The following is a 26,214-nucleotide window of genomic DNA, read 5'->3' on the forward strand; positions in this document are numbered from 1 at the left end:
TACCGCACCCTGCAGCTGCACCCAGGGCCCAGGAGCCATACTGGAATTCGGGGCTATCTTCCTAACAGGCTTCAAGTGCCAAGAGCAGAGACAAAGTTCTCCAGTCTTCATGTCCTCCCATAGCTCGTCATGAAAGTGGGCTGTAGTAGGCGTTTGTTGACTTGAATTGACCCCAAGTGGACATTGAGAACTATCATTCGATCTGTCCCTACAGCAACCTAACATCAAACAGAAGTTTGTGGCCCTCCTGAAGCGGTTTAAAGTTTCAGATGAGGTATGGCCCCTTACTCCCAAGGTTAATGGTGAGTAGAATTCCCCAGGTTTCACCCGGTGTCCCTGGGGTACACTCTGTATTGGCACTGGGAGTCAGGATTCCGGGATTAATATTCCTGCTCCCCATGGCATGCCTGGTAGAGCCCTAAGGGAGAGGGTGGCTAAGAAGGACTGAAGCAAGTGAAGGAGAGAGAAGGGCTGTACACACAGCGCAGGGCAGTGCAGCTACACCCAACCCTCAGTGACACCCAAGCCTCTGGTGTGGGATACAGGGACAGACCCGGTGGATGCCGCTGCAGTTGTCACTTAATTTCCCCTCTTACTCCACGGGAACATCAGTGAGCAGCAGCTTGGGAGGTAGAAGTGTCCTTGGTCGTCAGCCCTGGAATAACCAGGAATGGGCCACTGAGAGAGAAGCAGTCTTTTCCCTGAGCTCCGGGAAGGACCCATTTCCACAGGCTTCTCAGTGGGCTAACAGGGATGAAGATGAGAATTGCTGAGAGCAATTGCCTCGCCTTCCTGTGGGCTGTAAGGAGGGCAGGACGAGGCCACATGGACGATGGTCCTCGGGATTCCTCAGCTGTCCCTCCTGGCATAGCTTTCCAGTGTGGAGCAGTATCAGGAACCAGCTGGGGTGAGGGTTGGGGGTGGCCTCACCATGTCCTTGCCCTCAGGCTGGATCACAGAAATGACATGAAGGTTACTCCAGCCAGTGTGAAGCTCTGGCATGTCTCTTAAGTGGGACTGTAAGGGTGGCCCAAGAAAAGGGAGCTGTTCGTCAGCCAAAACTGTTGATAGGGATGACCCCAAATTCAGAGACTCTTTTCCTGCTGCAGGTGGGCTTTGGGTTGGAGCACGTGTCCCGGGAACAGATCCGGGAGGTGGAAGAGGACTTGGATGAATTGTATGACAGTCTGGAGATGTACAACCCCAGCGACAGTGGACCTGAGATGGAGGAGACAGAAAGCATCCTCAGCACTCCGAAGCCCAAGCTCAAGTGAGGCCCCCTCCTCCGTAGCTGGCCTCCCAACTCCTCTCCTTCCTGGCCACAGCAGTCTCCGGACCGCTCCCTCGCTGCCTCCTCCATTACCAGGGAATCTTGGTCTTTCATCCTTTCTGAACCTCTGGCTCTCTGGGAGAAGGTCACTGTTTTGCCTCTCACTGACAGGAGTCCTATAGGACTCTTCAGAAGTCCCCCTTTTTCCCGTCCACCCCACCTCTCCTCCCTGCACTTCCCTGCTTACCCACCCTGAATACCAGCTCCACTCAGCTCTCCCAGCTTGCTGTTCTGAAGCACTGACCTTGGCTGTGCTCTTCACTGCAGGCCTTTCTTTGAGGGAATGTCGCAGTCCAGCTCCCAGACGGAGATTGGCAGCCTCAACAGCAAGGGCAGCCTTGGAAAAGACACCACCAGCCCTGTGAGCAAAACCGTGGCTGTGGGGCGGGGTGGGACTGTGGCTTGGCAGGACTCCGTGCTCCGTCCCTCTGTATCTCTGATCAGGGCTCATGTTGTGACCTTAGAAAAGTGGCCTCGTCTTGTTTTAGCCTCAGTTTTTCTCCTCTCAGTCCACTCTGGGAGCTTAGCTCTTCAGGGTCATTGCTGTGTCAGGCTGGGTGTTCCTTTTGGTCTGTTCCTGCTGTGGCCCAAAGCCTTCCCTCTCAGAACACACCTCCCTCTCTGCTGGGCATGGTGGTTCACATCTGTGATCCTAGCACTTTGGGAGGCTAAGGCCGGTGGATCACTTGAGCCCAGGAGCTCGAGACCACCCTGAGCAACATGGTAAAAGCCCGTCTACGAAAAATGCAAAAGTTATCCAGGAATGGTGGTGCATGTCTGTAGATAAAGCTACTCAGGAGGCTGAGGTGGGAGGACCCCTTGAGCCCAGGAAGCAGAGGCCGCAGTGAGCTGTGATCACACTACTGCTCTGCAGCTTGGGTGACAGAACAAGACCTTGTCTCAAAAAACAAACAAAAACCTGTCCCTTTGTCCATTCTGTGGTAGCTGAGAATGTGGCATGGAGTGGCATTTGGCCCGTGGTGAGTGGCCCTGTACCAGATTGGGGAAGGAGCAGGTATAGAGAGGAGGGGAGCCCCTGAGATGTGCTCAGGAAGCCCTAGTAGGCTTTATTTGGGCCAAGAATCCATAGAGGGGAGCAGTGCCCTAAGAAAATTTATAATTTAGTAAGCAGTTTCCATTTTTCCTGGTGAGCAAGGGGAAAAGGAGGCATCTACTGTAGCAGCCAGAGCCCTATCCGGTGCCATGCTCCGCCCAGCGGATCACAGACGGGTATGGGTGAGCCTGAAACGACCTCAGGCCTTGGGAAGCTGCTCTCCCTTTGTTTACAATAGAAGACAAGTGCGCGTTGTCGAGATGTGAGTGCCTAGCTTAGGGTTTCCCCTCCAAAGCCCAGTGTTTTTTCTATAGATCAAAGAAACAAATCCTTTGAGTCCTCCTGTTTGCCTGCTTTACTAGCAGATGAAGCCTAGTCTTTGTTCACCAGGGGGAATACCAGACTCGCCCTGCAGATAGGTAGTAATTGTGCAGAAATGTCAGGAAGCAGGCAAGGCCTCCACTGCTGAAAAGCTTGGGTCTGAAAGGCCAGGTGCCAGTTGTGGAAACCAGTCTCTTGGAGCATCTCCTGGCTGCCCTTTTGCCTGCTGCCACCAGATGGGGCTCTCTCCCAACTCACCGCTCTTTTTGGTTAGGACAGTGCCCCATGTGGCTTTAGTGAGGAAATGGTGGGAAACTGCAGCCTAAACAGACTCCTCTCTGGGAGAAACCCAGCCCTGCCCTTGCAGACCCTGTACCCTAGACGCCGTTCCAGGCCAGGTTCATGGGGATCCAAGAACTGAAGAGACCTTCCTTTTTTTTTTAACCCCCTTTCTATACTTATTTATTTTATTTATTTTTTTGTGTCGGAGTTTTGCTCTTGTAGCCCAGGCAGGAGTGCAATGGAGAGATCTTGGCCCACTGCAACCTCTGCCTCCCGAGTTCCAGCAATTCTGCTGCCTCAACTCCCAGGTAGCTGGGACTACAAGTGTGTGCCATCCATGCCTGGCTAATTTTTGTATTTTTAGTAGAGACAGGTTTTACCATGTTGGCCAGGCTGGTCTTGAACTCCTGACCTCAGGTGATCCCCTGCCTCGGCCTTCCAAAGTGCTGGGATTACAGGTGTGAGCCATTGTGCCTGACCTAAAATTTTTTTTTTTTTTTTTTTTGAGGTAGGGTCTGGCTCTGTTGCCCAGGCTGGAGTGCAGTGTCTGCCCAGCCACCTCACTTTCTTTAGTATTAGCATTTAGGATGTGACTTGGAGATGCTTTTCCTCACATGGAACTGCTGAATGGCCCTGCTGAATTGACACCATCCACATGGGCAGACCCCTGGCCATGAGACCCAAATTCCCTCTTAACTATCTTAGCTGACTCTAGAAAGAAACCTGGGAGCCGGTTGAGGGAGGACTGTTTCTCAGTGTTGTGGGAATGTAGAGTAGGTGCTCCACTGTAACAAAATGTCACTAAATTACTAACTGTGACACTGCCCCAAAAGCAGTAAGCAGAACAACTAGCACTGTGAGTGTTAATAAATGTAAGTTACCTGATTTACAAAACTTACAGAAAAAAATCACCTAGGCACTCCGAGCCTCAGTGCCTTATCTATAGGGTACTGGTGTCAGTGTAGGAGCCCATTTGGCTCAAAAGCCAACTGAGTGTTGAGTGTTGGCCTTTATAATACGATGGCCTGAGGCCCCCTGTCTAGGCAAAAAACACATTTGGGACAGGGTAGAGCTTCTGTGTTTAAGTCTTGACTCCACCACTCCACTGACTGTGATCTTGGGCATGTTACCACGCCTTTGCTTCCTCATCTACAGTATATGTTAAAGCTTGTGCCTCCCAAGGTAGTGAGGAGACGGCATGGAATCATGCACATCAGACTCTGCGTGGCGTTTGCCTGACTGACTGATTGCTTACGGAGCACTGCTCATTGAATACTGTTCCATTTGTTAAAATTCCTTAGTGCCATTTCAGTTTTGGACTCCTAAAACTGATAGAATCTAGATGTCTTTTTAGTGAGTCCAAATTCTGGTTCCCTTGGCCAGGTTTCAGACTCACTTTGCTGGTTCTGTGCTGATATTTCTATTTTGAAGAGTCCCATATGTCTGGATGTGGGTGTGGAACTTTGGAATCCTTTGGTAGGAAAGGTGCTTTGGGAACAGCAGAACAAAGCTGTGCTCTTAAATGGAGAACTTCTGAATGGATTAGGAAAAGACACAAGATTGTGCACATGTAGGCAGGCATGTACACACCACCTCAGCTGGTGTCCTCCCTTCCCTGGTTTCCTAGCACTGTTATTTATTTTTCTTAATCTTGCTTTTTGTTCCCCACATTTTAGAGGATTTAGTTTATCACTAGAACCAGAAAGAATTTCTACTGATAAAAATTCTTTCAGTTGTTGAATTTTCCCAAGACTTGAGCACACAATGGCAACATAATTTGGTTCTCCAAGCTGATAACAATGAGCTCTGACTGCTTCAGCTAAGGCGGCCACAGATGCAGACTTCTAGCCACGACTGCCTGCTGCTAAGTCGCTATTTCCACAGCACTATAAATAATGGTGTTAGGGCCTAGTCCATGAAACAATAGCCTACATATTACTCACTCTTGCCGCTTTCTCTCTGACACGTGCCTACACGCTTAGCCTTCAGCAGCTGACACTGTCCATGGGCAGTGATGCAGACTGCTGGGACCTCTAGTGATGCCTCCTCCACATCTCATGACACTTGGTCAGACAAGCTGGAGCCCTGCTGGTATTCCAGCATCCTTGGCGGCGGGGGGAAAGCCCATTTGCGTTTATAGAAACAGGAACAGAAGCATAGACAAGTTGGGAATTTGTCCCTAGGAGGATTGTCTGGGACATCTGGAAGAGCCAGTAAATAGCAGGTGTCCTCTAAGCCCAATCCAAGTTAAAGATATTATCAGGAGATGGATACATGCTAATTACCTTGATTTAATCATTTCGCAGTGTATCCATACATCGAAACAAGTTGTATACCATAAATATATACAATTTTTATTTGTCAATTATACCTTAATAAAGCTGGGGGGAATAAAGATCATACTAAATTTTGAAACTTTGCCATGGAAGCAGTGCTGTAGCTGTCATAGGGCTTAACAACAAGGCATGCTACTTTAAAACCTCCTGGCGGACCTCTTGTTATCAACTAGTTCATTCTCTTTAAAATATGTTTAATTCAAAAAATATATATGTTTAATTCATTTGTCATATTGAGATCCAAAATGAAGTGAAATTCTCTTTAGTCTCATGCCTGACCAGAGCTTTTCCATGATTCTAGAGTCTATTAACATTGGCTGAGGCCAGGGGCAGTGGCTTATGCCTATAATCCCAGCACTTTGGGAGGCTGAGGTGGGTGATCACTTGAGGTCAGGAGTTCAAGATCAGTATGGTCAATCAACATGGTGAAAGCTTGTCTCTACTAAAAATAAAAAAATTAGCTAGGCATGGTGGCAGATGCTTGTAATCCAGCTAATTGGGAGGCTGAGGCAGGAGAATCACTAGAACCTGGGAGGCAGAGGTTGCAGTGAGCCAAGATTGCACCACTATGCACCAGCCTGGGCAATAGAGTGAGACTCTGTCTGGGAAAAAAAAAACAACAAACCATTGACTGATTATATAGACGAGGTGTAAATGAGCTAGCTCTGCAACCTAGAGGCAACCTATTCAGTGGCTGTGAGCCATTACACAAGCCAAAGCATCTAAAGATCTCGGGTCCCAGGGTCTGGCTCAGGCATGCTGAGTTAGTCCTGCAGATGCCCTGGAGCACAGGTTCTCAGCTGGGATGATTTTGCTTCCCAGGCATTTGGCAATGATTAGAGACATTTTTGTTTGTCACAAATTAGAGGGTGGGGACTTTGCACTACCAGCACATAGTGAATAGAGGCCAGGGATGCTGCCAGACATCCCACAGTACACAGGACATGCCCCCACAACAAAGAGTGACCCAGCCTCAAATGTCAGTCATGTCAAGGTGGAGGAACCCTGGTTTAGTGTGACACAGGGAGCCTGCTGTGGTGATCCTTGTTCCATAGTTTGCCAAGTGACCCTGAACTTATTAGCCTGATGCTTCTCAGTATTATATGAATGACTCAGAGAAAGGACTTTGAGTAATTGGGAGGAAGTAGAATATTATTTATATTTTCTGCCTCCTGTGGTTCCCTACAAGAAACAAAAACATTCATTAACGCCAGATCTTCCCTGCATCTAAGGCCTACAACCCACAAGTCACTGTTGGTGACTTTTAGTTGCTGTCTGCCCAGCGCGAAGCAATATTAACAAGTATGAAAATCTAGTTATTCATCTGTATTTGCAAAGGAATTTTTTTTTTTTGAGATGGAGTCTTCCTCTGTTGCCAGGCTGGTGAGATCAAGGCTCACTGCAACCTCTGCCTCCTGGGTTCAAGCAATTCTCCTTCCTCAACCTCCTGAGTAGCTGGGACTACAGGCGCACGCCACCACACCCAGCTAATTTTTGTATTTTCAGTAGAGATGGGGTTTCACCATGTTGGCTTGGATGGTCTCAATCTCTTGACCTCGTGATCTGCCCCTTAGCCTCCAGAAGTGCTGAGATTATAGGCATGAGCCACTGTTCCTGGCCAAAATTTTTTAATATTTATGAGAAATGCTAATAAGAGTTAGCAGAATTAGGAGAATTAATTTATGTCTAAATGGTTTAAAATTGGGTGTCTTTCTGCTTAGTATATCCTGTAGGAAGGTTTTCTGGATATTCCCACCAGGCAAAAAGCATTTGGCTACTATGGATGTCTTTAGTCTCAAAATCAAAGACCTGAACCTAGCATACTCCTTCCACCACCAAGCAAAGGAGGCCTCCCCTCTATATCCTTCCTGGGCAAGGGTATTCATTGGACCCAGGGTCAAAGATTTCATGGATGCAATAGCAAAGCCATTGAAATTTTGAGCTTCTCTTCCCCAGTGACATCTTATGGGAGTCAGAATTTCTGGGTTGCGAATCTCCCTGTGTTATTGACTTAGTGATGATAAGGATAACTGATCCTTCCAAAACTTAGTTTTCACAAAAAATGTACCCCCAATGGCATAAGATAAAAGCCCTAAAGATTTCATGAGGTTGAATATTACATGAAAGTATTTTAAGCTTCATAGGGACCTAGTAAAACAAATTAGAGTGGTAGTTATTTGGATCAGTGATAACTAATTCTTATAATTTTTGCAGATGGAATTGGCTGCTCTAGAAAAAGTCAAATCTACTTGGATTAAAAACCAAGATGACAGCTTGACTGAAACAGACACTCTGGTATGTATGGGTCAGTTTCCTGTTTCAGCTGTTTCAAACAGTGTTTGTCCCTTTAGAAACAAAGACAGAAGGACCCTCAGGATCACCCTAGAAATTTCACCTAAATCTACAGGCTTATGAATGTCCTGCACTGTCTTTGTCCTGAAATCTTTACCTGTGGAATGTAACCTACTCTAGACACCAGGTTGCTCCCAAAATTAGTATCGCAGAAATGTCCTCATTCTGCCCTTCAGTAAGAGCTGACCAAATGCTAGTGGGGGAAACTTTTCTCACCATCCATCACCAACGTCTTCCCTGGAAAATTGTCCCTTCATCCTTTGATGTGCTTTTTCAGCGGCCAGGAAACCCACAGTATTCAGTCTCTGAGGGGCACTGGTCCGTGTTCTAAGAGATGCTGGAGCTGCCCAGGAGCACAGGCCTAAGCCCCCATTAAGTGAAATAGAGTTGGTTGGGATGCCCAGTTTTTTTACAGGTTGAAGTGCACCCACATTTACTGTGTACCTGCTTGTGCTGGGCACTGAAGATGCAAAGATGAGTGTGCCACAGTTTACATCGCCTGTACCTCCCTGGGACTCTGCGGAGGCCCAGGGAGGTACAGGGGACACAGACTGGGGAAGCGATGTCTGAGCTGGGCTTTGCAGGTTACACCAAAGTTCATCCCATGCCCAGAGGCAGGACCCTTGAGGGGAGGGAGCAGAGAACTTTACGGAATCCCATCTAAGGATGAGCCTCACGGTGAGACCTGCAGGGGTGTTGAATAGAGTCTGTGAAATAATTATTTTAGTCTTGTTTCAAAATGAAATTCCAGTTGTGTCACTTCCCAATTAAAACTCTTCAGCGACTGGCCAAATCTCAGCAATTTAGTGTTGAGTAAAAGAAGCTGAATGCCAAAAAATGCATGCCATAGGATTCCAGTTCTGTGAAACTCACAGGCAAAACTAATCCATGAAGTAGGTGTCAGCATACCTGTTACCCAGGGACAGGTAGGGGCATAGGGAGCCCTCAGGAGTGCTGGAATGTTCTGTCTTGATCTGATTAATGGTCACCTGGGGACATATTTGCATAAAAATTCAAGTTGACTATTTTAGATTTGTACTCCTTATAGAAGTTATGCCCTGGCCTGGCACGGTGGCTCAAGCCTGTAATCCTAGCACTTTGAGAGGCCAAGGCGGGCGGATCACAAGGTCAAGAGATCAAGACCACCCTGGCCAACATGGCAAAACCCCGTCTCTACTAAAAATACAAAAAATTACCTGGGCGTGGTGGTGTGCACCTGTAGTCCCAGCTACTCAGGAGGCTGAGGCCAGAGAATTGCTTGAACCCGGGAGGCGGAGGTTGCAGGGAGCCAAGATTGTGCCACTGGGCTCCAGCCTGGTGCCTGGCAACAGAGTGAGACTCTGTCTCAAAAAAAAAAAAAAAGAAGTTATGCCCTTAGTAAGCATTTTGAAAACATAAAGACCATTCAGAGGCAGAGAAGTAGGCAGGTGTGCTGCCTGCATAGAGACCAGAATCCTTCCTGAGGGCTGGAGCGTTAGGGAGATATTGGGCCCTAGGGGAGGATACTTGGGAGATTTACTTAGAAAGGTGGCCCAGGCTGAGTCATGGCAGGCCTCAGATGCCCCACTAAAGAGTCAGAATTGGCCAGGTATGGTGGCTCATCCCTGTAATCCCAGTACTTTGGGAGGCTGAGGCAGGCAGATTGTTTGAGCCTGGGGATTCAAGACCAGCTTAGGCAACACGGAAAAACTCCCATCTCTACCAAAAAAAAAAAAAATTACAAAAAATTAGCCAGGCATGGTGGCATGCACCTGTACTTGGAAGGCTGAAGTAAGATAATTGCTTGAGGCCAGGCGCGGCTCACACTTGTAATTCCAGCACTTTGGGAGGCCAAGGCAGACAGATCATGAGGTCAGGAGTTCGAGCCCAGCCTGGCCAGCATGGTGAAACCCCATCTCTACTAAAAATAATTAGCCAGGCATGGTGGCGCACACCTGTAGTCCCAGCTACTCGGGAGGCTGAGGCAGGAGAATCACTTGAGACTACAGTGAGTCAAGATGATGCCATTGCCCTACAGCCTGGGCAACAGAGCGAGACGCTGTCTCAAAAAAAAAAAAAAAGATAATCGCTTGAGCCCACAAGTTCAAGGTTGCAGTGAGCCAAGACCATGCCACTGCACTCCAGCCTGGGCAAGAGAGCAAGACCCTATCTAAAAAAAAAGTAAAAAGGAAAGGAAAGAAAAGAGGAATCAGACTTCATTCTAAGCATTACAAAGCTACTCACGTTGTTTAGACAGTGTTGTAATATGATTCTCATTGTGCTTTAGAAAGACAGCCTTGACATGAGCAGGCATGATGATTTGAAGAAGCGGAGCTCAGGCTGGTGATGATTGTTGCAAGTGATCTGAGGAAAGGCAAAGGCCTGGGCTCAAAAGATGGGATAGAGAGGGTGGATGTGAGAGTGAAGCCAGAGCAGGGACAGACAGCAGTGGCATAGGGATGAGGAAGAAAGGGAGAATCTCAAGGGAGATGTTGGAGGCTTTGGCCAAGGTGAGAAATGGGGCTATGGCCCTCTCTGGTCTTGTAGACCAGATGAGGTCTGGTCAGGGCACCAGGGAGATGCATTTAGGGGTCCCCTGTTCTCTCCTGGAGATGACAGGTCATCAGTTCACTCTTCGTGTGCCAGCAGGTCACTGGTAACTGGATATTTACTAGACTGGAGCCTAAGGTGCCCACACAGGGTGTATTCAGTCACAGGTGAACAGTAGCAATTTTCCATCAGCGGAGGCAGGAGCTTTAGGGCCACGTGCTTTCAGAAAAAGAGAATGAATCTCCTCAGGATGGTGATGGGCCCTGGGTGGTCACTGAGTGGGAGGTAATCTTCACTGCTTCTTCTCCATGGCAGGAAATCACTGACCAGGATATGTTTGGAGATGTGAGCACAAGTCTGATTGTGCCAGAGAAAGTCAAAACTCCCATGAAGTCCAGCAAAACAGATCTCCAGGGCTCTGCCTCCCCCAGGTACTCCAGATGGGAAGGAAGCAGAGGGTACACCTGCAGCTATGCTTAGCGTGGGCTTCGGGGCCAAGGGAAAGCGGGGCTGGCAGCTTTGGGGTCGGAGGGGCTATATCACCACCCTCTTTCCACCTCCCTGACAGCAAAGTGGAGGGGGTACATACACCCCGGCAGAAGAGGAGCACGCCCCTGAAGGAGCGGCAGCTCTCCAAGCCCCTGAGTGAGAGGACCAACAGTTCCGACAGTGAGCGCTCCCCAGATCTGGGTCATAGCACACAGGTACTTCCAGGTTCCCCCAAAACACCGAGACCCTCTGAGATTTCCTGTACTTCAGGCTGTGTTTTGTCGGCTTCCTTGGACAGTTAGTTGGAGGGAAGTGGAATACTTGGAAATGCTCTGAACAAAAACTCTTGAAGAAAGACTAAATTGGAGAGGTCTCCTGTATTTCTTAATTAGTGCCATTGTGGAATTGGCTTCCATGCTGACCTCTAAGGAGCAGGCATGGGAGCCAAATACACTGTGTGGTCCTGGCCTGCCATGGCCGGTAGTGGTGATTCCACACCTCTGGTGTCTCTGCCTCCATCAGATGTCAGTCTGGAGGTTATGCAATGAATCCATTGTTCCAGAGGACAGCAGCCTCTGGATCTCATGGGACACCCTGACCCAAGCTCCCAACCTGAGTACTGCTGTGATCAGTTATCATGTTCTCAAGCCTGGAAGCCAATAATATTAAACTATTCCAGCGGAAGGACCTGAGAGTGGGCTGGAAAAGAAGTCTGAAGCAGCTGGGTCTTGGGAATTGTGTTCTCTTTTTGAAGGCCTGTCTTGTCAGAGGTCTGGGGCAGGGATTTTCCCAGCACACCTCACACAGTTCCAGTTCTGCTAGGGTTAAACAGCCAGCCTGTTCATTCCCCTGATAACTTATCAAGTGTGTTATCAATATGCCCTCCTGAGCTCCATGCTATTACATGGCTGAAAATGAACTTGAGACTAGAATAACCCAGTGCCTGGGGTGAGGTATTGTCCTTCTTGTTAATCACTGTTCCTGAAATACCTTTTGTTCCCTCAGACAGCAGGTCCCCGCATAGCACTTGATGCCACTCTCATTATTTCTCTCCCCACTGCCCTTGTTTCTGTTTCTCTGAGCACCTGCTGGCCGCCCTCTGCCCCTCCTCCCCCTCCTCTCCTGGTTCTTACACTGCTGCCCCTCCTGCCATTCGCACCATTTCCCATCCGTGAGGCTTGCTGCGCCTCCATCCTCTCCGCCTACCCTGACAGGACAACCGCTGTGGCTTTGTTCCTGATCTCCGTGTGTCCTCTAAGGACTCGCTTTGCTGCTGCTTTCTTCTCCTCTCCATCGTGGTCTGGCCAGCAGGAGACTGAGTCTCCCTCCCAAAGTCCTGGTATCTGTTCTCTCTCAACACCCCTGCTCCAGGGACTCCCCCCCTTGCACCAGTCCAGCAGCCCTGTTCTCAGGCTCCCTGGGGACTCCCTAACAAGAGACACTTTCTTTTGTTCCTGCAGATTCCAAGAAAGGTGGTGTATGACCAACTGAATCAAATCCTGGTGTCAGACGCAGCCCTCCCTGAAAATGTCATCTTGGTGAACACCACTGACTGGCAGGGCCAGGTAGGTGCTGAGACTTCGAGGCCATGTGGGGTCCTGGAGGGCAGGGTCTCGGGAATTGTGCATGGGGAGGTGGGACTCTTACCCCTCCGTCAGCCCCTGCCTTGTCTGAACTGAGCCAAGAACTCTTGAGTTCTAGTCCCACTTCTGTCATTGTCCAACTTGCGGGATCTTAAGTCACTAACTTTGTTAAACCTCAGCTTCCTCATATGTTAAAAAAAAAAAAAAAGCAACAGTAACTCCTCCAGGGTGCCACGTGCATCAAGCAGCGTAGCAGAATGGAGACCCCTTGAGAGGCACCTGTGCTGTGACCTCCAGGGCTGCCCCCATGAAGGCAGGTCACCAGGGCAGAGCATCCCTGCCGGCTCCCTCACCACTGTCCACCTGGGTTAGACATTGGTGCCAGGGACACCTGGAGTATCCTAGCATGTGAAACCCCTAAGCCTTCCCATCTCTCACACTCTGCATGTCTCATGGGTCTGGCCCCACCCTATCCTTACTGGCAATCTGGAGACCTGACTGCCTTTGCCCAGCTTCGATCTGAACTTCAGAGGACAGGGGCCCTGCAGCTTGGTCTGGGCCTCGCTTGCCTCTTGGCCCTTGTGAAGGAGTGACATGTTCTCACCTGTGTCCCTGCTGTCCTCCCTCCCTGTCCCAGTATGTGGCCGAGCTGCTCCAGGACCAGCGGAAGCCTGTAGTTTGCACCTGCTCCATCGTGGAGGTCCAGGCCGTGCTGTCCGCCCTGCTGACTCGGATCCAGCGCTAGTAAGGGCTCTGGCCTCCCCTCTCCTGCCCTTAGGAATTCCCTCTGACTTTGTCTTCCTATGCTAACTTCTAAGCAGTGATAGAACCTCCTAGCCTCATTAGACCAAGAATCAGCTGAGGGGCACATATTTTGGGGGGTAGTGGCAGCAGGCTGTGGAGCTCAAGGCCCCTGCAGACCCCAGAGGATTGGGAGTATAAATACCAACTCCTGTGCTCCCTGCCTCCCTGCCTGGACTCCCTCCAGGCCTTGACTTGCTTTATCCTCTTAAACCCATGATGAAGGAGAGGACACACAGGTTTTAAAAAGATCTTTTACTCCTTCCAACTGCAACAAGCTGTTAGACAGTCAAGAGTCAGTGCTTCCCCCACCCTCAGGGCCTTCTTAAAGGGCTCTTGCCCTTGCCCTTGCACTTATGAGAACCACAGATTTCAGGCCTGGGGGCACGCACCCTGCAGGCATCCCAGGCACACTGCTGAGTCAGCTCTTCTGTCCGCTTCATGGGCAATGCCCTCTGACCCTGGATTTTTCTCTTGGTTGTGAAAGCACCGTGGTTTATTCCCTGTATAATCCTCTCTGTATTATTTTGTGGATTGGTTTGTTTTACCCCTGTGGGTTGTTGAGATTACGGAAAGTCAGCTCAGGGCCTTCCACTGGGCAGGATCCTGACACTCCCTGAGCGTGGCTGTCATGCTCCCCTTCCTCCCCAGCTGCAACTGCAACTCTTCCATGCCAAGGCCAGTGAAGGTGGCCGCTGTGGGAGGCCAGAGCTACCTGAGCTCCATCCTCAGATTCTTTGTCAAGTCCCTGGCCAACAAGACCTCCGACTGGCTTGGCTACATGCGCTTCCTCATCATCCCACTCGGTAAAGATGGGTGGCACCAGGAGGGTGTCGGACATGTGGGTTCCCTAGACAGATGCCTTGTCTAGGGCAGGACGGTGGGGTTGGGGCCTAGGAACGGACAGTCAAGGAGACCAAGGCCATGGCTAAGGACAGCTGCTCCCATACCATCTCATCACCTGACGAATCCCACATGTCTGGTTTTCCATCTACCAGGTTCTCACCCTGTGGCCAAATACTTGGGATCAGTTGACAGTAAATACAGTAGTTCCTTCCTGGATTCTGGCTGGAGAGATCTGTTCAGTCGCTCAGAACCACCAGTGTCAGGTAAAGAGCTTCTTCCCACCCCTGGGGTCCACAGGTGCCAGACCTGGCTACAGGAGGAGGCTGGGCTCATGCTGCTTTTCTCCCTGCAGCTCTCACCTTCCCGATCCTTCTGCCCGTTCATTTTTCCGTAAGTGTTTATTAAGCAGAGCCTCACTGCATAGCCCTTCCACTCTGCCTGTTTTCAGCCTCTGCTGTTTGCTCTGCTCCTGTTCATCTGGAAGGAACCAGGGCCATGCTGGCGTGGTGGACAGGGCATCTCTCATAGAGATGAAATACAAGGAGCAGAGAATAGCTACTAAGCACTAACTGGATAAATGAATAATACCACACCAACCAGGTGCTTTCTTGAATATCAAATAAAGGTGGCAGGGGTCAAGGGTGCAGTGGCTCATGCCTGTAGGTGGGTATTTCACTTGAGCCCAGGAGTTCGAGACCAGCCTGGACAACATAGCAAGAACCCGTTTCTACAAAAATACAAAAATTAGCTGGGCATGGTGGTATGCACCCTCCTGAGTAGTTCCAGCTACTCGGGAGGCTGAGGTGGGAGAACTGCTTGAGACCGGAAGGTTGAGGCTGCAGTGTGATCATGCCACTGCACTCCAGCCTGAGCGGCAGAGTGAAACTCTGTCTCAAAAATATAATAAAAAAATAAAGGTGTCAGGGATCAGAAGGAGGTTGAGGTTTCCCAGGCTAAGAAGTAGTGAGGACCTGGCACAGCTGAGAAGGAGGTAATGGCAAAGGTCCGTGGGGCGAGGCTCCTGCCATCAGATGAGTATGTGCAAGGACAGGTAGGAGCAAGTGGACGTGGGAAGAAGGGTGTGAGTGGCCCAAGAAAGAGCAAGGCTTCGAGGAACTTCAAAGATTGGAAGGGATTATGGTTAAGACCATCCTTGGGCTTATGAATCCTTCAAAACAGAAGGACCATAGAGCCCCATCACTCAACTCCTACAGTCTGACAGGTCGCAGGAAGGAAGCCCTCTCTGAGAGGGTCTGCAGGTTTGCCGGCTGAAGTCAGTGGGCCGTTGGTGATCTCTTGGCTTTTCTGCAGAGCAACTGGACGTGGTGGGGCGGGTGATGCAGTATGTCAACGGGGCGGCCACGACTCACCAGCTTCCTGTGGCCGAAGCCATGCTGACCTGCCGGCATAAGTTGTAAGTTTGACTTTGAGGGGTTTCTTAAAAATAAGTGGGGTGGGTTAGAGTAATCTTGAATCTTCCTTGCTTTTTTACATTTTCCTTCTCCACCCGCTACGTTCCTTCACAGGAACCCGAAAGGATGTAAGTGGCTTTACCGCCACCTCCCCAGCACTCCTTCCTTGCCCCGGGCCTCCCACCCATAGGAGCCTGAGTTATTCAGTTTCCTTTCCTGCCCTTCAGTATAAAGCAGCCCATCCTCGTAGCTGGAACTCAGACATGGGAAGCAGGGAGCATAGTTTGCATAATCAGGTCATTTGCCCCCATTTTGTAAGCTCCACATGCACAGCAAGTCCCAGACCCTCCCGGTGCTGCCCCGGATGTGATGGGCGCAGGCAGCGCAGTGTCCTGGACTCTGCTGCAGCCACAGTGAAATAGGAAAGGCCCATTCCCAGCACTCCTCCCTGTCTCTCCTGCTAACTGTGAAGCTCTCCTGTGTCTCCCAACAGCCCCGATGAAGACTCCTATCAGAAGTTTATTCCCTTCATTGGCGTGAGTACTGACTCCCTCTGCTCGGCACCCCACCCGTTCTCCTGGTCTTCCTGGTCCCCTTACACAGGAAAACAAAAGATTCATCTAGAACAGTGTTCTCCAGACACTGGAGATTTTGCCTCCAGGGGCTACCTGGCAGTGTCTGGAGACGTGTTTGGTTGTCATACTGGGGGCACCCGGTGGGTAGATGCCAGGGATGCCACCTGTCATCCTCTAGTGCACAGAAGATCCCGCAGCAGAGAATGGCTCGGCCCCAAGTGTCAGTAGTGTGGAGGTGGAGAAACCCTGGGCCAGGACGTGGATTGAACTGCCCCTTTTAGTGTCTGCCTTTTCCAAATCACTGTCCCTGGGTCCATCACGCATGTCTCCTTTTATTACACCAGTCCCTGACCTTGGTCCCTTTGCCTGGGAAGTGATGTCCAGAGCATGGCTCAGGGGTAAGGAGCTGCCTCGGCAGCAGTGGAAGGAGGCATTCTGCGGCAAAGTTTGAAAACAGATACTTCTGTCTTCATGGTTGGATAGACCACTGAGAGGAAGGCTTTCTTCTTTTCTTTTCTATTTGGTTGAGGAGAAATCTCTATACTAGTAAACTTTGAAAGTCAAGGAAGAACCCTGTGGATGTCTCTGATGGCAGGTGTGCTGCCGACCATCTGTTCATTCAGCAGCAGTTGGGCCACAGGCGCTGCCTGACCTAGGGAGGGGCCCAGAAGGAGCTATGCAGTCCTGCCAGGGCCTGGAGCACGTCACCGAAACAGGACTGAAAACTTCAATTTCTTTTTTTTTTTTTTTGAGACGGAGTTTCACTCTTGTTACCCAGGCTGGAGTGCCATGGCGCGATCTCGGCTTACCGCAACTTCCGCCTCCTGGGTTCAGGCAATTCTCCTGCCTCAGCCTCCTGAGTAGCTGGGATTACAGGCACGCGCCACCATGTCCAGCTAATTTTTTGTATTTTTTTTTTTAGTAGAGACGGGGTTTCACCATGTTGACCAGGATGGTCTCAATCTCTTGACCTCGTGATCCACCCGCCTCGGCCTCCCGAAGTGCTGGGATTACAGGCTTGAGCCACCGCGCCCGGCCTGAAAACTTCAATTTCTACTTACAAGAGCTTCGCATTTCCCTTCCAAACCAGCTTGTATCATTTGGTTGGTTGGTTGGTTGGTTGGTTTTGAGACGGAATCTTGCTCTGTAGCCCAGGCTGGAGGGCAGTGGCGCAATCTCGGCTCACTGCAATCTCCACCTTTCGGGTTCAAGCAATTCTCCTGCCTCAGCCTCCCGAGTAGTTGGGATTACAGGCATACACCACCATGCCTGGCTAATTTTTGTATTTTTAGTAGATATGGGGTTTCACCATGTTAATCTGACTGGTCTCGAACTTCTGACCTCAGGCGATCTGCCCACCTCAGCCTCTCACTTGAAGTGCTGGGATTACAGGCATGAGCCACCTTGCCTTGTCCTGTTTTTTATTTTTTATGTATATATATTTTTTGAGATGGAGTCTCACTCTTGTCACCCAGGCTGGAGTGTAGTGGCATGATCTCAGGTCACTGCAACTTCTACCTCCCAGGTTCAGGTAATCCTCCTGCCTCAGCCTCCTGAATAGCTGGGACCACAGGTACACACCACCACACCTGGCTAATTTTTGTATTTTTTTGCTGAGATGGCATTTTGCCATGGTGCCCAGGCTGGTCTCAAACTCTTGGACTCAAGAGATCTGCCTGCCTCAGCCTACCAAAGTGCTGGGATTACAGGCGTGAGAGCCAATGCGCCCGGCCAGTTTGTATCTTCTGTAATTTCCTTGAGGCTCCCTGGTAGCTTCTAGAGGGGGAGGGGCTCATGCAGATGAGGAGACCTAGCTGCCTCCTCTCTCTGCTCTCTGTACATCACATCCAAGATGTGAATGTCTTGCATGATCTCGAGATACCTGAGCTGGGAAAATCCGGCAGCCCCTTCTCGTGCCATGCAGAGCCTCCTGTCCTGCAATCCAGCCAGTCCCTGGATAGCCCCTGGGCTGGTCCCATAGCCACATTATAGGCCCCAGGACCATGGCCAATAGTCATGGCTGGCTGTTTGACACATCTTCGTAGAGCTGTGAGTTACTTCTCACTCAGGCCTTGCAACTGAGAGAGAGAACAAATTTTTTAAAAATTGAAAACCAAAAGAGCTAGCAACCTCACCAAATGCCAGGGAAACAAGGAGAGAAGGGAACTTGTGTCCAGGAAACCTCAGAGTGGCAATTTGTTCCTCTTTGGGAATCAAAATAAGGGCCCATAGAGAATCGGGACAGACCTCAGTGAACACAGCCTTGCAGTCGCAGCAGCCTCAAGGCAACCAGCTGCAGGCCTGTGTGGTAGACTTCACTCCTCCAGACTCTAGCCCTCTGGACTCTAGCCCACAAGCTTCTTTGCCTGGGACTGGGCCCGGGAGATAAGGCCCGGTACTTCACCTGTCACTTCAGACCTCAGCCTGGATGCTCACCTAATCCATGGCTGTGTTCTTTTCTAGCCACTGGAGGGCCCAGGCTGTCCTTTCTAGAATTCTCTATGGAGAATTGAACATTCTTAAGGAATCCTCCCACCCCCGTTCAGTACTCCTCCAGACTCCAGGAAGACCAGAGAGGAGAGGGCTGGTCTCCACCTTAGCTCGTCCACTTGGCCTTGCAGGCACTCCCACCTGGCAGAGATGGAGCCATCTTCCTAGGCCCTCTGCCCATGGGAGCTTAGAGAAACGTGATCAGGACACTGCAGTGGTTTCTGCCTTCAGCCCTTTATCCCCAGAGAAGACTGCGAAGTCTCACATACCCCACCTCAGTGTTGCAACTATGTTTTGTTTTGTTTTCCTCCCACAGCTGGGCTGCTCCAAATTTTATTTACTTATTTATTTATTTAAAGATGGATTGTCCCTCTGTCACCTGGGCTGGAGTGCAGTGGTGTGATTTCAGCTCGCTGCAACCTTCACCTCCCGGGTTCAAGTTATTCTCCTGCCTCAGCCTCCCAAGTAGCTGGGATTACAGGCAGTGCCACCATGCCCAGCTAATGAGACAGGGTTTCACCATGTTGCCCAGGCTGGTCTTGAACTCCTGACCTCAGGTGATCTGCCTGCCTCAGCCTCCCGAAGTGCTGGGATTACAGGCATGAGCCACCATGCCTGGCCCAGATTTGCAAAGATATTAAAAGTTGACAATAAAATAATGTGTAGTGATGGCTCCTATGCCCACCATCTGTTTCTGGTTGGATCAGAACATGCCTGCTTTCACAGGAGGATCAAATGAGTGTCTCTTCTCTCCTTGCAGGTGGTGAAGGTGGGTCTGGTTGAAGACTCTCCCTCCACAGCAGGTGAGCCTGGGGCTCCCTTTCTCTGTGGAGTGAGGGTGGTGACCTACCTGTCTTCTTTCTAGTCCAGCAGGCCTGAAGTTAAGGCTCTGGATGTCCTGAGGGAAGTCAGAGCTTGAGCAGGAAGCCTGTGGGCACCCTCACTCCCCCACTGCAGTGGTGGTTGGAGGAGGTGGGGAGGAGTCTGGGGCTGAAGGAGGAAAGCAGGCTGCCGTGTTGAGGGAGGAACCCTGGCTCCTTGCCACCACCAAGTCAGGGATAGCTTCCTCTGGCCAACTGTGTTTGTCATTTTTCCCCTGACAGGTGATGTGGACGATTCTCCTGTGGTCAGCCTTACTGTGCCCTCCACATCACCACCCTCCAGCTCAGGCCTGAGCCGAGATGCCACCGCCACTCCACCCTCCTCCCCGTCCATGAGCAGCGCCCTGGCCATTGTGGGGTAAGGCTTCTGCCCGTACCTGCCTGTCCTGCCATGCCCTCCATCAGGCCCACCTGGCTGATCCAGTGAGGCACACGGGCTTAGAAGGCAGCCACAGAAAGCTTGGCATGGTGGTACACACATGTGGTCTCAGCTGCTCGAGGCTGAGGCCAGAGGATCACTTGAGCCCAGGAGTTTGAGGCTGCAGTGAGCCATAATCGCACCACTGTACTGTAGCCTGTCTGACAGTAAGACCCTGTCTCTCCAGAAAAACGCCAAAACACTAAAGTTAGAATTCAGAGACGTCACCATCCAGCCTGGCTACGGGCGGACACTTTCTGGCCTGTTTCACAGTATTGGGTTGAATGAGACCATGTTAGCAGAGAGGCCTGTACACTGTAAAGTGCTGTGCAGGTGTCTTTTTATGGGACCTCCCTGGTGGTAGAGAGAGCATGGCACTTGGGAAATAAAACACATGAGGGCTTGAATGGCTCTGTCTTCTGTCCACTGGCTTAGCTTGGACAAGTTATTGAACTTCAGTTTCATCTAATGAGGAGAGGTGGAGTGGCCGCCTTGCGGAGCTGTGAAGCAGGTTACATAAGAACATGAAAACTGGGTGTGCTGGCTCAGCCTGTAGTCCTGGTCACTCCAGAGGCCAAGGCAGGAGGATCACTTGAGCCCAGGAGTTCAAAGCTAGGCCTGGGCCACACAGTGACGTGGATTGGGCTGTCCCTTTTAGTGTCCTCCTTTTTTCTTTTTTAGAGATGTGGATTGTCTTCTTTGGTGACAGTCAGAGGGCCTCTCTAAAGGAAGCAATCCACATCTCTGAAAAAAAAGAAAAAAGGAACATGCATGTCAGCACCTGGCACAGTGAGGCTGCCCTGCTGAGGTGCTGGAGCGGGAGCGGGAGCGGGAGCGGGAGCAAGTGCCGGAGCCCGGGTTCAGGCTGAATCTCAGACCGCTGGAAATGGTGATACAGAAGGTGGCCATGTCTTTAGGATCTCAAGTATCTAAAGTTTAGATCAAAGGTCCAGGAGCAGGGGCAAAGGGAGGTTGGAGGGTGGGTTTCTGACAAGAAGAGGCTGAGGTGAGAGGAGAGCAGGCATGGTCAGCTCTGGGAGGGAGCAGCCTTCCTTCCCTTCCCCCATGTTGCCACCTTCCACCTTTACCTCTTCCCTTTCCTTGTAGCAACAGCAAGGTGGTATTGGCCGGTGGCTTCCCCCGAAGTGTCAGTGATGTGTTGTGTGGCATGAGACCTGCCCCAGAGCTAGAATCCCAGTCCCTGGTCTCACTCACCCTCTGCTTCTCGGGGTGCCTCCCCTCTTTTGGAGGGGACAGTGGACGAAAGGAGGTCAAGTTCTGCCCCAGGGACCTCAGCTTCCTGGAGGCATTTTCTATCATCTCACCCCACAGCAGAAGGGTTTTTGTCCAGCATGGATTTAGGGAGCCTTGATACTAACCCTTCCCTCCGCCTTTTTTCCCTTCCAAGTTAATCTTGTTTTTTAATGGAATCTCTGAAATGAGGCAGAAAGAGAAAAATCAGATGACTTTCCTAGCCTGTGTACCTATTGTGCCTGACGCCTCCTTTCAAGTCACATCAGCCGTTTTCCCAGGAGCTAAAATTATCACTGAGCTGAGTGCCATGAAAAGGAGAAAGCCACAGGTCGGGCCGGCACCAGCCACTGTCCTGAGGCTGCACTGGAGCCGCCTGCGAGGCTTCTGCCTGGCCCAGGTGCTCTCTCCAGCCCAAGGCTGTTTGGCCCGGGCTTTGCCTGCTGGGTAGGTGTGTGTGTGTGTTCTTGTGCATGTTGTGTGTGTATTTGTGGGTACACGCATGAACTTATGTACACACAGACTTTCTTCCTTCATAAAGCTTCCTTCCCTGCTTCCCTCTTCATCCTGTGAGGCTTTTATTTGGTTTCCTTTCCATGATTTGGGCCTTTATTCCTCCCCGGCTTTGTTCTCAAATCAGCCTGATTCACCTCTCCCACATGAGCTGCTCTGTGTGGCTGGAGGGAACAGAGCCGAGGCCTTTCTCAGCCCGTCCTCCCAGGGGCAGCCATGGCTCCCACCCGATCTGGCCCATGTAGTTGGGAGCTGACAGCAGAGCAGACCTCTCCTCTTTGTTTCCTTTCCTCAGGAGCCCTAATAGCCCATATGGGGACGTGATTGGCCTCCAAGTGGACTACTGGTTGGGCCACCCTGGGGAGCGGAGGAGGGAAGGCGACAAGAGGGACGCCAGCTCAAAGAACACCCTCAAGAGTGTCTTCCGCTCAGTGCAGGTGTCCCGCCTGCCCCATAGTGGGGAGGCCCAGCTTTCTGGCACCATGGCCATGACCGTGGTCACCAAAGAAAAGAACAAGAAAGGTAAATGCCCTCAAAGCCAGGGGCCACCAGGCCTTCCATCTCCTCTCTCAGGGCCTGGGAGAAAGTCTGTTTTGGGGAGATTTGGGATGAAGATGAAGCATCCGCTGGTGTGGCCTGGGGTACAGAAGGGTCAGTCCCACCTCACCTTGAGGGACAAGGCCATTCCTTCTATCATGCAGGAAACCAAGGCTGCAGAGAGTCACTTGGTTACTCTCTGCTGACCTCCAGCACCTTAGGGGCTGAGGGCAGCTGCCACTGTGTAATGAAGGGGGCCTTTCTGGCCACTGCTGTCCAGGATGGACTGCAGACAGGAAGGGGCCTCTCTATACCACAGCCCCGGGTCCCTGTGGCGCAGGAGCAGAGCACTTACATCCAACCCTGGAGGCCACTCCAAAGACACTTCATGAGCAAAAAGACGTGGTTGTTTTAAGGATTAAGGGGCATGCAGTCCATTCTAGATGGAAGGGGTAGCTTAAGCAGCTGGAGGGAGAGTTGGAGCTGGCCTGGCTTCTGTGTGCGGGAGTGAGGCAGGAATCCCCACAGCCGGGCCAGTGCTGAAGCAGTGCCTGCCACCATTGGTGCCAATTGGGGACCCACGACTGGCTGTGCACCTGCAGCACTGGCATGACCCACCCCTGCCTCCTTCGGGTGTTCCCAAAGCAGCTGTGCATGCCTCCCCTCTGCAGAGTTCCCCTGAGCGGTTAGGCAGGGGGCTGTGCCAGGCCCACAGCCAAAACCCACGGCCTGCAGCATGGAAACTTGCCAAGAGTGGCTGCCTGCTCAGCAGTGCCCTCCCTGTCCTTGCTTCTGTTCTGGAGTGGGGGTGGAATGGGGAGCACTCCCCGGCATCCCCAGGGCAGCGTGAGGACAAACTCATGCTGCATTGGCTCCTGCACAGAGCACACATCTGACAGGGAGGCAGGTCCCTGCCCCACAGGCTGCCTAGAACATTCCAGCTGGAAAGGACTTCAGAGACCATCTGGACCAAGGTCTTCACTGAACAGGGGATGATATCGAGCCCCAGGGAGAGGAGTGGGACCTTAGCTAAAGTCACCAGCCCAGTACTGGGACTGAGTCACCTGAAGATCCTGACCCACAGCCTGGTGCCAGGGAGGAGGCAGGGGGTTGCAGATCATCTCGCCTCACCACAGGAAGCAGGGGACAGTGGGAGCTGGGGAGGAGAGGGGTGGCGGCTTCCCCAGGAGCTGGGATAGAGGTGGCCCTGCTTGCTTTCCAGTTCCCACCATCTTCCTGAGCAAGAAACCCCGAGAAAAGGAGGTGGATTCTAAGAGCCAGGTCATCGAAGGCATCAGCCGCCTCATCTGCTCAGCCAAGCAGCAGCAGACCATGCTGAGAGGTGTGAGGGTGGGCAGGGTCGGGCAGGAGGGTGAGAAAGGGACTGGAGAGGGAGGCAGGTGATGGCTCTCCCCGAGAGGCCCTGGGGAGATGACCTGAACAGACTGGTCACCCCTCCTCTCCCTGTCACCCCCAGTGTCCATTGATGGGGTCGAGTGGAGTGACATCAAGTTCTTCCAGCTGGCAGCCCAGTGGCCCACCCACGTCAAGCACTTTCCAGTGGGACTCTTCAGTGGCAGCAAGGCCACCTGAGGCCCTATCTCCCAGCCACTCTTCCTTCTGGCACTGCCACCAGCCTCACCGCCTGCGGGCAGGGGGAGGCCAGCTGGCCCGGGCCCAGCATCCCTTCCCTGGCACCAGGGTCTGCCTCTCACTCACCCAGGTCCCGAGGGACACTGCCACAGGGATGCCTCCCCTCTCCTTCAGCCCACCCCTGTGCAGCCCCTCCTCGTTTCTACTTTTCCCCTTCTCCCGCCTGCTTCAGGCCCAGGGCATGTTGGTTTTGCCTTCCGGTGCCCATAGTCCCCGGGACTGAGTCCTCCAGGCCTTCCTTCACCCAGCTTCCAACCTCTTCCTTGTGGCATCAGTTCCCTTCCTGGAAATGGGAAAGCTGAAATCCTGGTCCCCAGCGGGAGAGCCCAGTCCTCCCCCAACCCCTCCAGCTACCAGGGTGTCCTCTAAGGCACAGCTGCCAGATCCCCTCACTCTGCCGCTTCCAGCAGGACCCAGGGCCACGTTCCACTCTTGTGGGGTTCTCTGCCTGCCCCAGAGCTTCCCAGGGGAGGGTAAGGGAGCACCCTCCTAAGCCCACGGGACCCTGGCTCCACAGCTTACAGGGGCAGAAGGCAGCTCCCTCACCTCTAGGACCCCGTTGCTATGGTGACACAGTGTTTCTGGGATGGAGGGGCCTCCCAGTCTCCCCCCACCGCCTGTGCACGACTTCTTCACCACCCCCAGCTCCCCTGAGATGTCGTGTGTGTCCTGAGCGTTTCTTTGGTTCTTTGCACGACCAGTCTCTTAGTTGTACTGTGTGATGTACCCTGTGCACCGGTCACTGTCTTTGTGGCTTCCTCCCTTGTTGATCATGCTCCTGTCTCTGCCTCCCAGCCCCTCACCCAGCACAGCTCTGCCTGGATTGGAGAGATGGGAGGCAGACCCTCACCACCATACTGTCTGTGGCCTCTCAGACATCCCATTTATCTCCTGCTCATCTCCCTCCTCCTACCATGTCAGTTTGTCTGCCTTTCCCTGCCCTGTTCTTCCCTCTCCTTAGGCCCCAGCGTGGGCCCAGACCCATCCTCCCAGCCAGGTTTCCCTCCAGCAGGCTCCTTCCCTCCCTCTCACCTCCCTCTCACCAACTCGGGGTCTGAGCCCCTCAGCCTTGACCGTCCGTGTTCTCAGGAGTGGCTTCGGGCACAGGGCCCCAGCCCAGCCCTCTGCACCCCGCCAGACCCTCTGGAGCTTTTCTCTTGTCCTCTCACCCCTTCCCAGAAGTTTTTGCACAGAACTTCATTTTGAAAGTGTTTTTCTCATCTTCCATACCTCCCCCACGCTCTCTTCCAGCCCTTCCCATGGCTCAGCCCTACTGTCCTGAGCGTCTCCTGGGCCAGAGAGAGGAGATGGGGGTGGGAGGGACTGAGTTGATGTTGGGTTTTTCATTCAATAAACTGGTGATTTCTTACCGACTGCCTTGGGCTTCTGTGCCCCTCACTGTGCTGCAGGAGCTGCCCAACCCCTTCTGCACAGTGCAGCCCAACTCTGGTGAATATCTGCCAGGAACATGGGCAGAAACAGGCGCACTCCCATGTTCTCAGTCATGGAAACGTATGAAGGTGTCTCATCTGGCATGAGGCAGGCAGAGGTCAGAAACAGGAAAGAGATGCCATTTCCACACCAAAAGCCCTTTTCCCCACAGGAACCCATCATCCCCAAATCTCACCTCCTGAGGCAGTGGTATATTGAGGGTGGCTTCCCCACTTCTGATCAAAGGTCAGAATTTAGCTTCTCTCCCCTGCTCCAGGTTGGTGAAGTCTGAGCAGAGGGGTCTTCGCCTCTGCAGGTGAAGGGGCTGGGGCTGAGGTCCATCCATGAAGTTCCCTTTCCTGCAAGCCCTTGAGAGATGGAAAGCAGTGGTAGCCACTGTTCCCTGGGCGCCTGGTTCTTTCACAGGCTTCCAAGCCAGGCTTGCACACACAGCCTCCACCATGAAGAAGTGGCCAGAGGTGGCTGGGCATGGTGGCTCACACCCGTAGTCCTAGCACTTGGGGAGGCCAAGACAGGCGGATTGCCTAGCTCAAGAGTTCAAGACCAGCCTGGGCAATGCGGTGAAACCCTGTCTCTACTAAAAACTACAAAAAAATTAGCGGGGCCTGGTGGTAAGCGCCTATAATCTCAGCTGCTCAAGAAGGTGAGGCACAAGAATCACTTGAACCTGGGAGGCAGAGGTTGCAGTGAGCCAAGATTGCACCACCGCACTCCAGCCTGGGCGACAGAATGAGACTGTCTCAAAAAAAAAAAAGTGCCCAGAGGTGAAGTCTTGCAGGAGGGGCAGCAGTTGGCATCCTTGCCCTGCAGGTAAACCCCAAAAGGAGTGGATGGCCATGCAGAGCCAGCTGTCACTGGCTTCAGTCTTCGGTTCCCCAAGCCCTGTGCCCAGATGAGCTCACGTGGAGAGAGTCTGGGACCCAGCTGTGTGGCCCTGCTCAAACTCTCTGAGCCTAGAAAATGAAAATCATGTCTGCCTTCTAAATGAGGTGATAGCAGTGTTGGTGAGAGGGAAGGCCAGGAGAAGCAAATCATACTTAGTGTGAACTAGACCGAGGTCCCAAATGTGGCTGCAGAACAGGATGAAGTGCCCATAAGGCCTTCCCAGA

The 26,214-nt window shown here is 51.9% G+C and overlaps 1 protein-coding gene across 2 annotated transcripts in view; it reads left to right on the forward strand.

Annotated features, from left to right (window-relative positions):
* The window catches only part of PACS1 (phosphofurin acidic cluster sorting protein 1), a 157,598-nt gene extending 132,571 nt beyond the window's left edge, over positions 1 to 25,027 (forward strand). The window contains exons 8-24 of one of the 2 annotated variants that reach the window (XM_039471516.2): positions 215 to 274; positions 1,110 to 1,270; positions 1,598 to 1,691; positions 7,538 to 7,618; positions 10,520 to 10,635; positions 10,773 to 10,908; positions 12,154 to 12,258; positions 12,914 to 13,020; positions 13,729 to 13,883; positions 14,076 to 14,186; positions 15,235 to 15,337; positions 15,829 to 15,871; positions 19,161 to 19,203; positions 19,504 to 19,639; positions 21,759 to 21,985; positions 23,223 to 23,342; positions 23,478 to 25,027. In XM_039471516.2, coding sequence (XP_039327450.1) covers positions 215 to 274; positions 1,110 to 1,270; positions 1,598 to 1,691; positions 7,538 to 7,618; positions 10,520 to 10,635; positions 10,773 to 10,908; positions 12,154 to 12,258; positions 12,914 to 13,020; positions 13,729 to 13,883; positions 14,076 to 14,186; positions 15,235 to 15,337; positions 15,829 to 15,871; positions 19,161 to 19,203; positions 19,504 to 19,639; positions 21,759 to 21,985; positions 23,223 to 23,342; positions 23,478 to 23,593 — 1,914 coding nt within the window. In that variant the 3' untranslated portion in view covers positions 23,594 to 25,027. The remainder of the gene's footprint in view (positions 1 to 214; positions 275 to 1,109; positions 1,271 to 1,597; positions 1,692 to 7,537; positions 7,619 to 10,519; positions 10,636 to 10,772; positions 10,909 to 12,153; positions 12,259 to 12,913; positions 13,021 to 13,728; positions 13,884 to 14,075; positions 14,187 to 15,234; positions 15,338 to 15,828; positions 15,872 to 19,160; positions 19,204 to 19,503; positions 19,640 to 21,758; positions 21,986 to 23,222; positions 23,343 to 23,477) is intronic. The other variant, XM_074401725.1, reaches the window with a different exon arrangement.
* The last annotated feature ends 1,187 nt before the right edge of the window (positions 25,028 to 26,214 follow it).

This window comes from Saimiri boliviensis, chromosome 6 (assembly GCF_048565385.1).
Source record: "Saimiri boliviensis isolate mSaiBol1 chromosome 6, mSaiBol1.pri, whole genome shotgun sequence".
NCBI classification, from domain to species: domain Eukaryota; kingdom Metazoa; phylum Chordata; class Mammalia; order Primates; family Cebidae; genus Saimiri; species Saimiri boliviensis.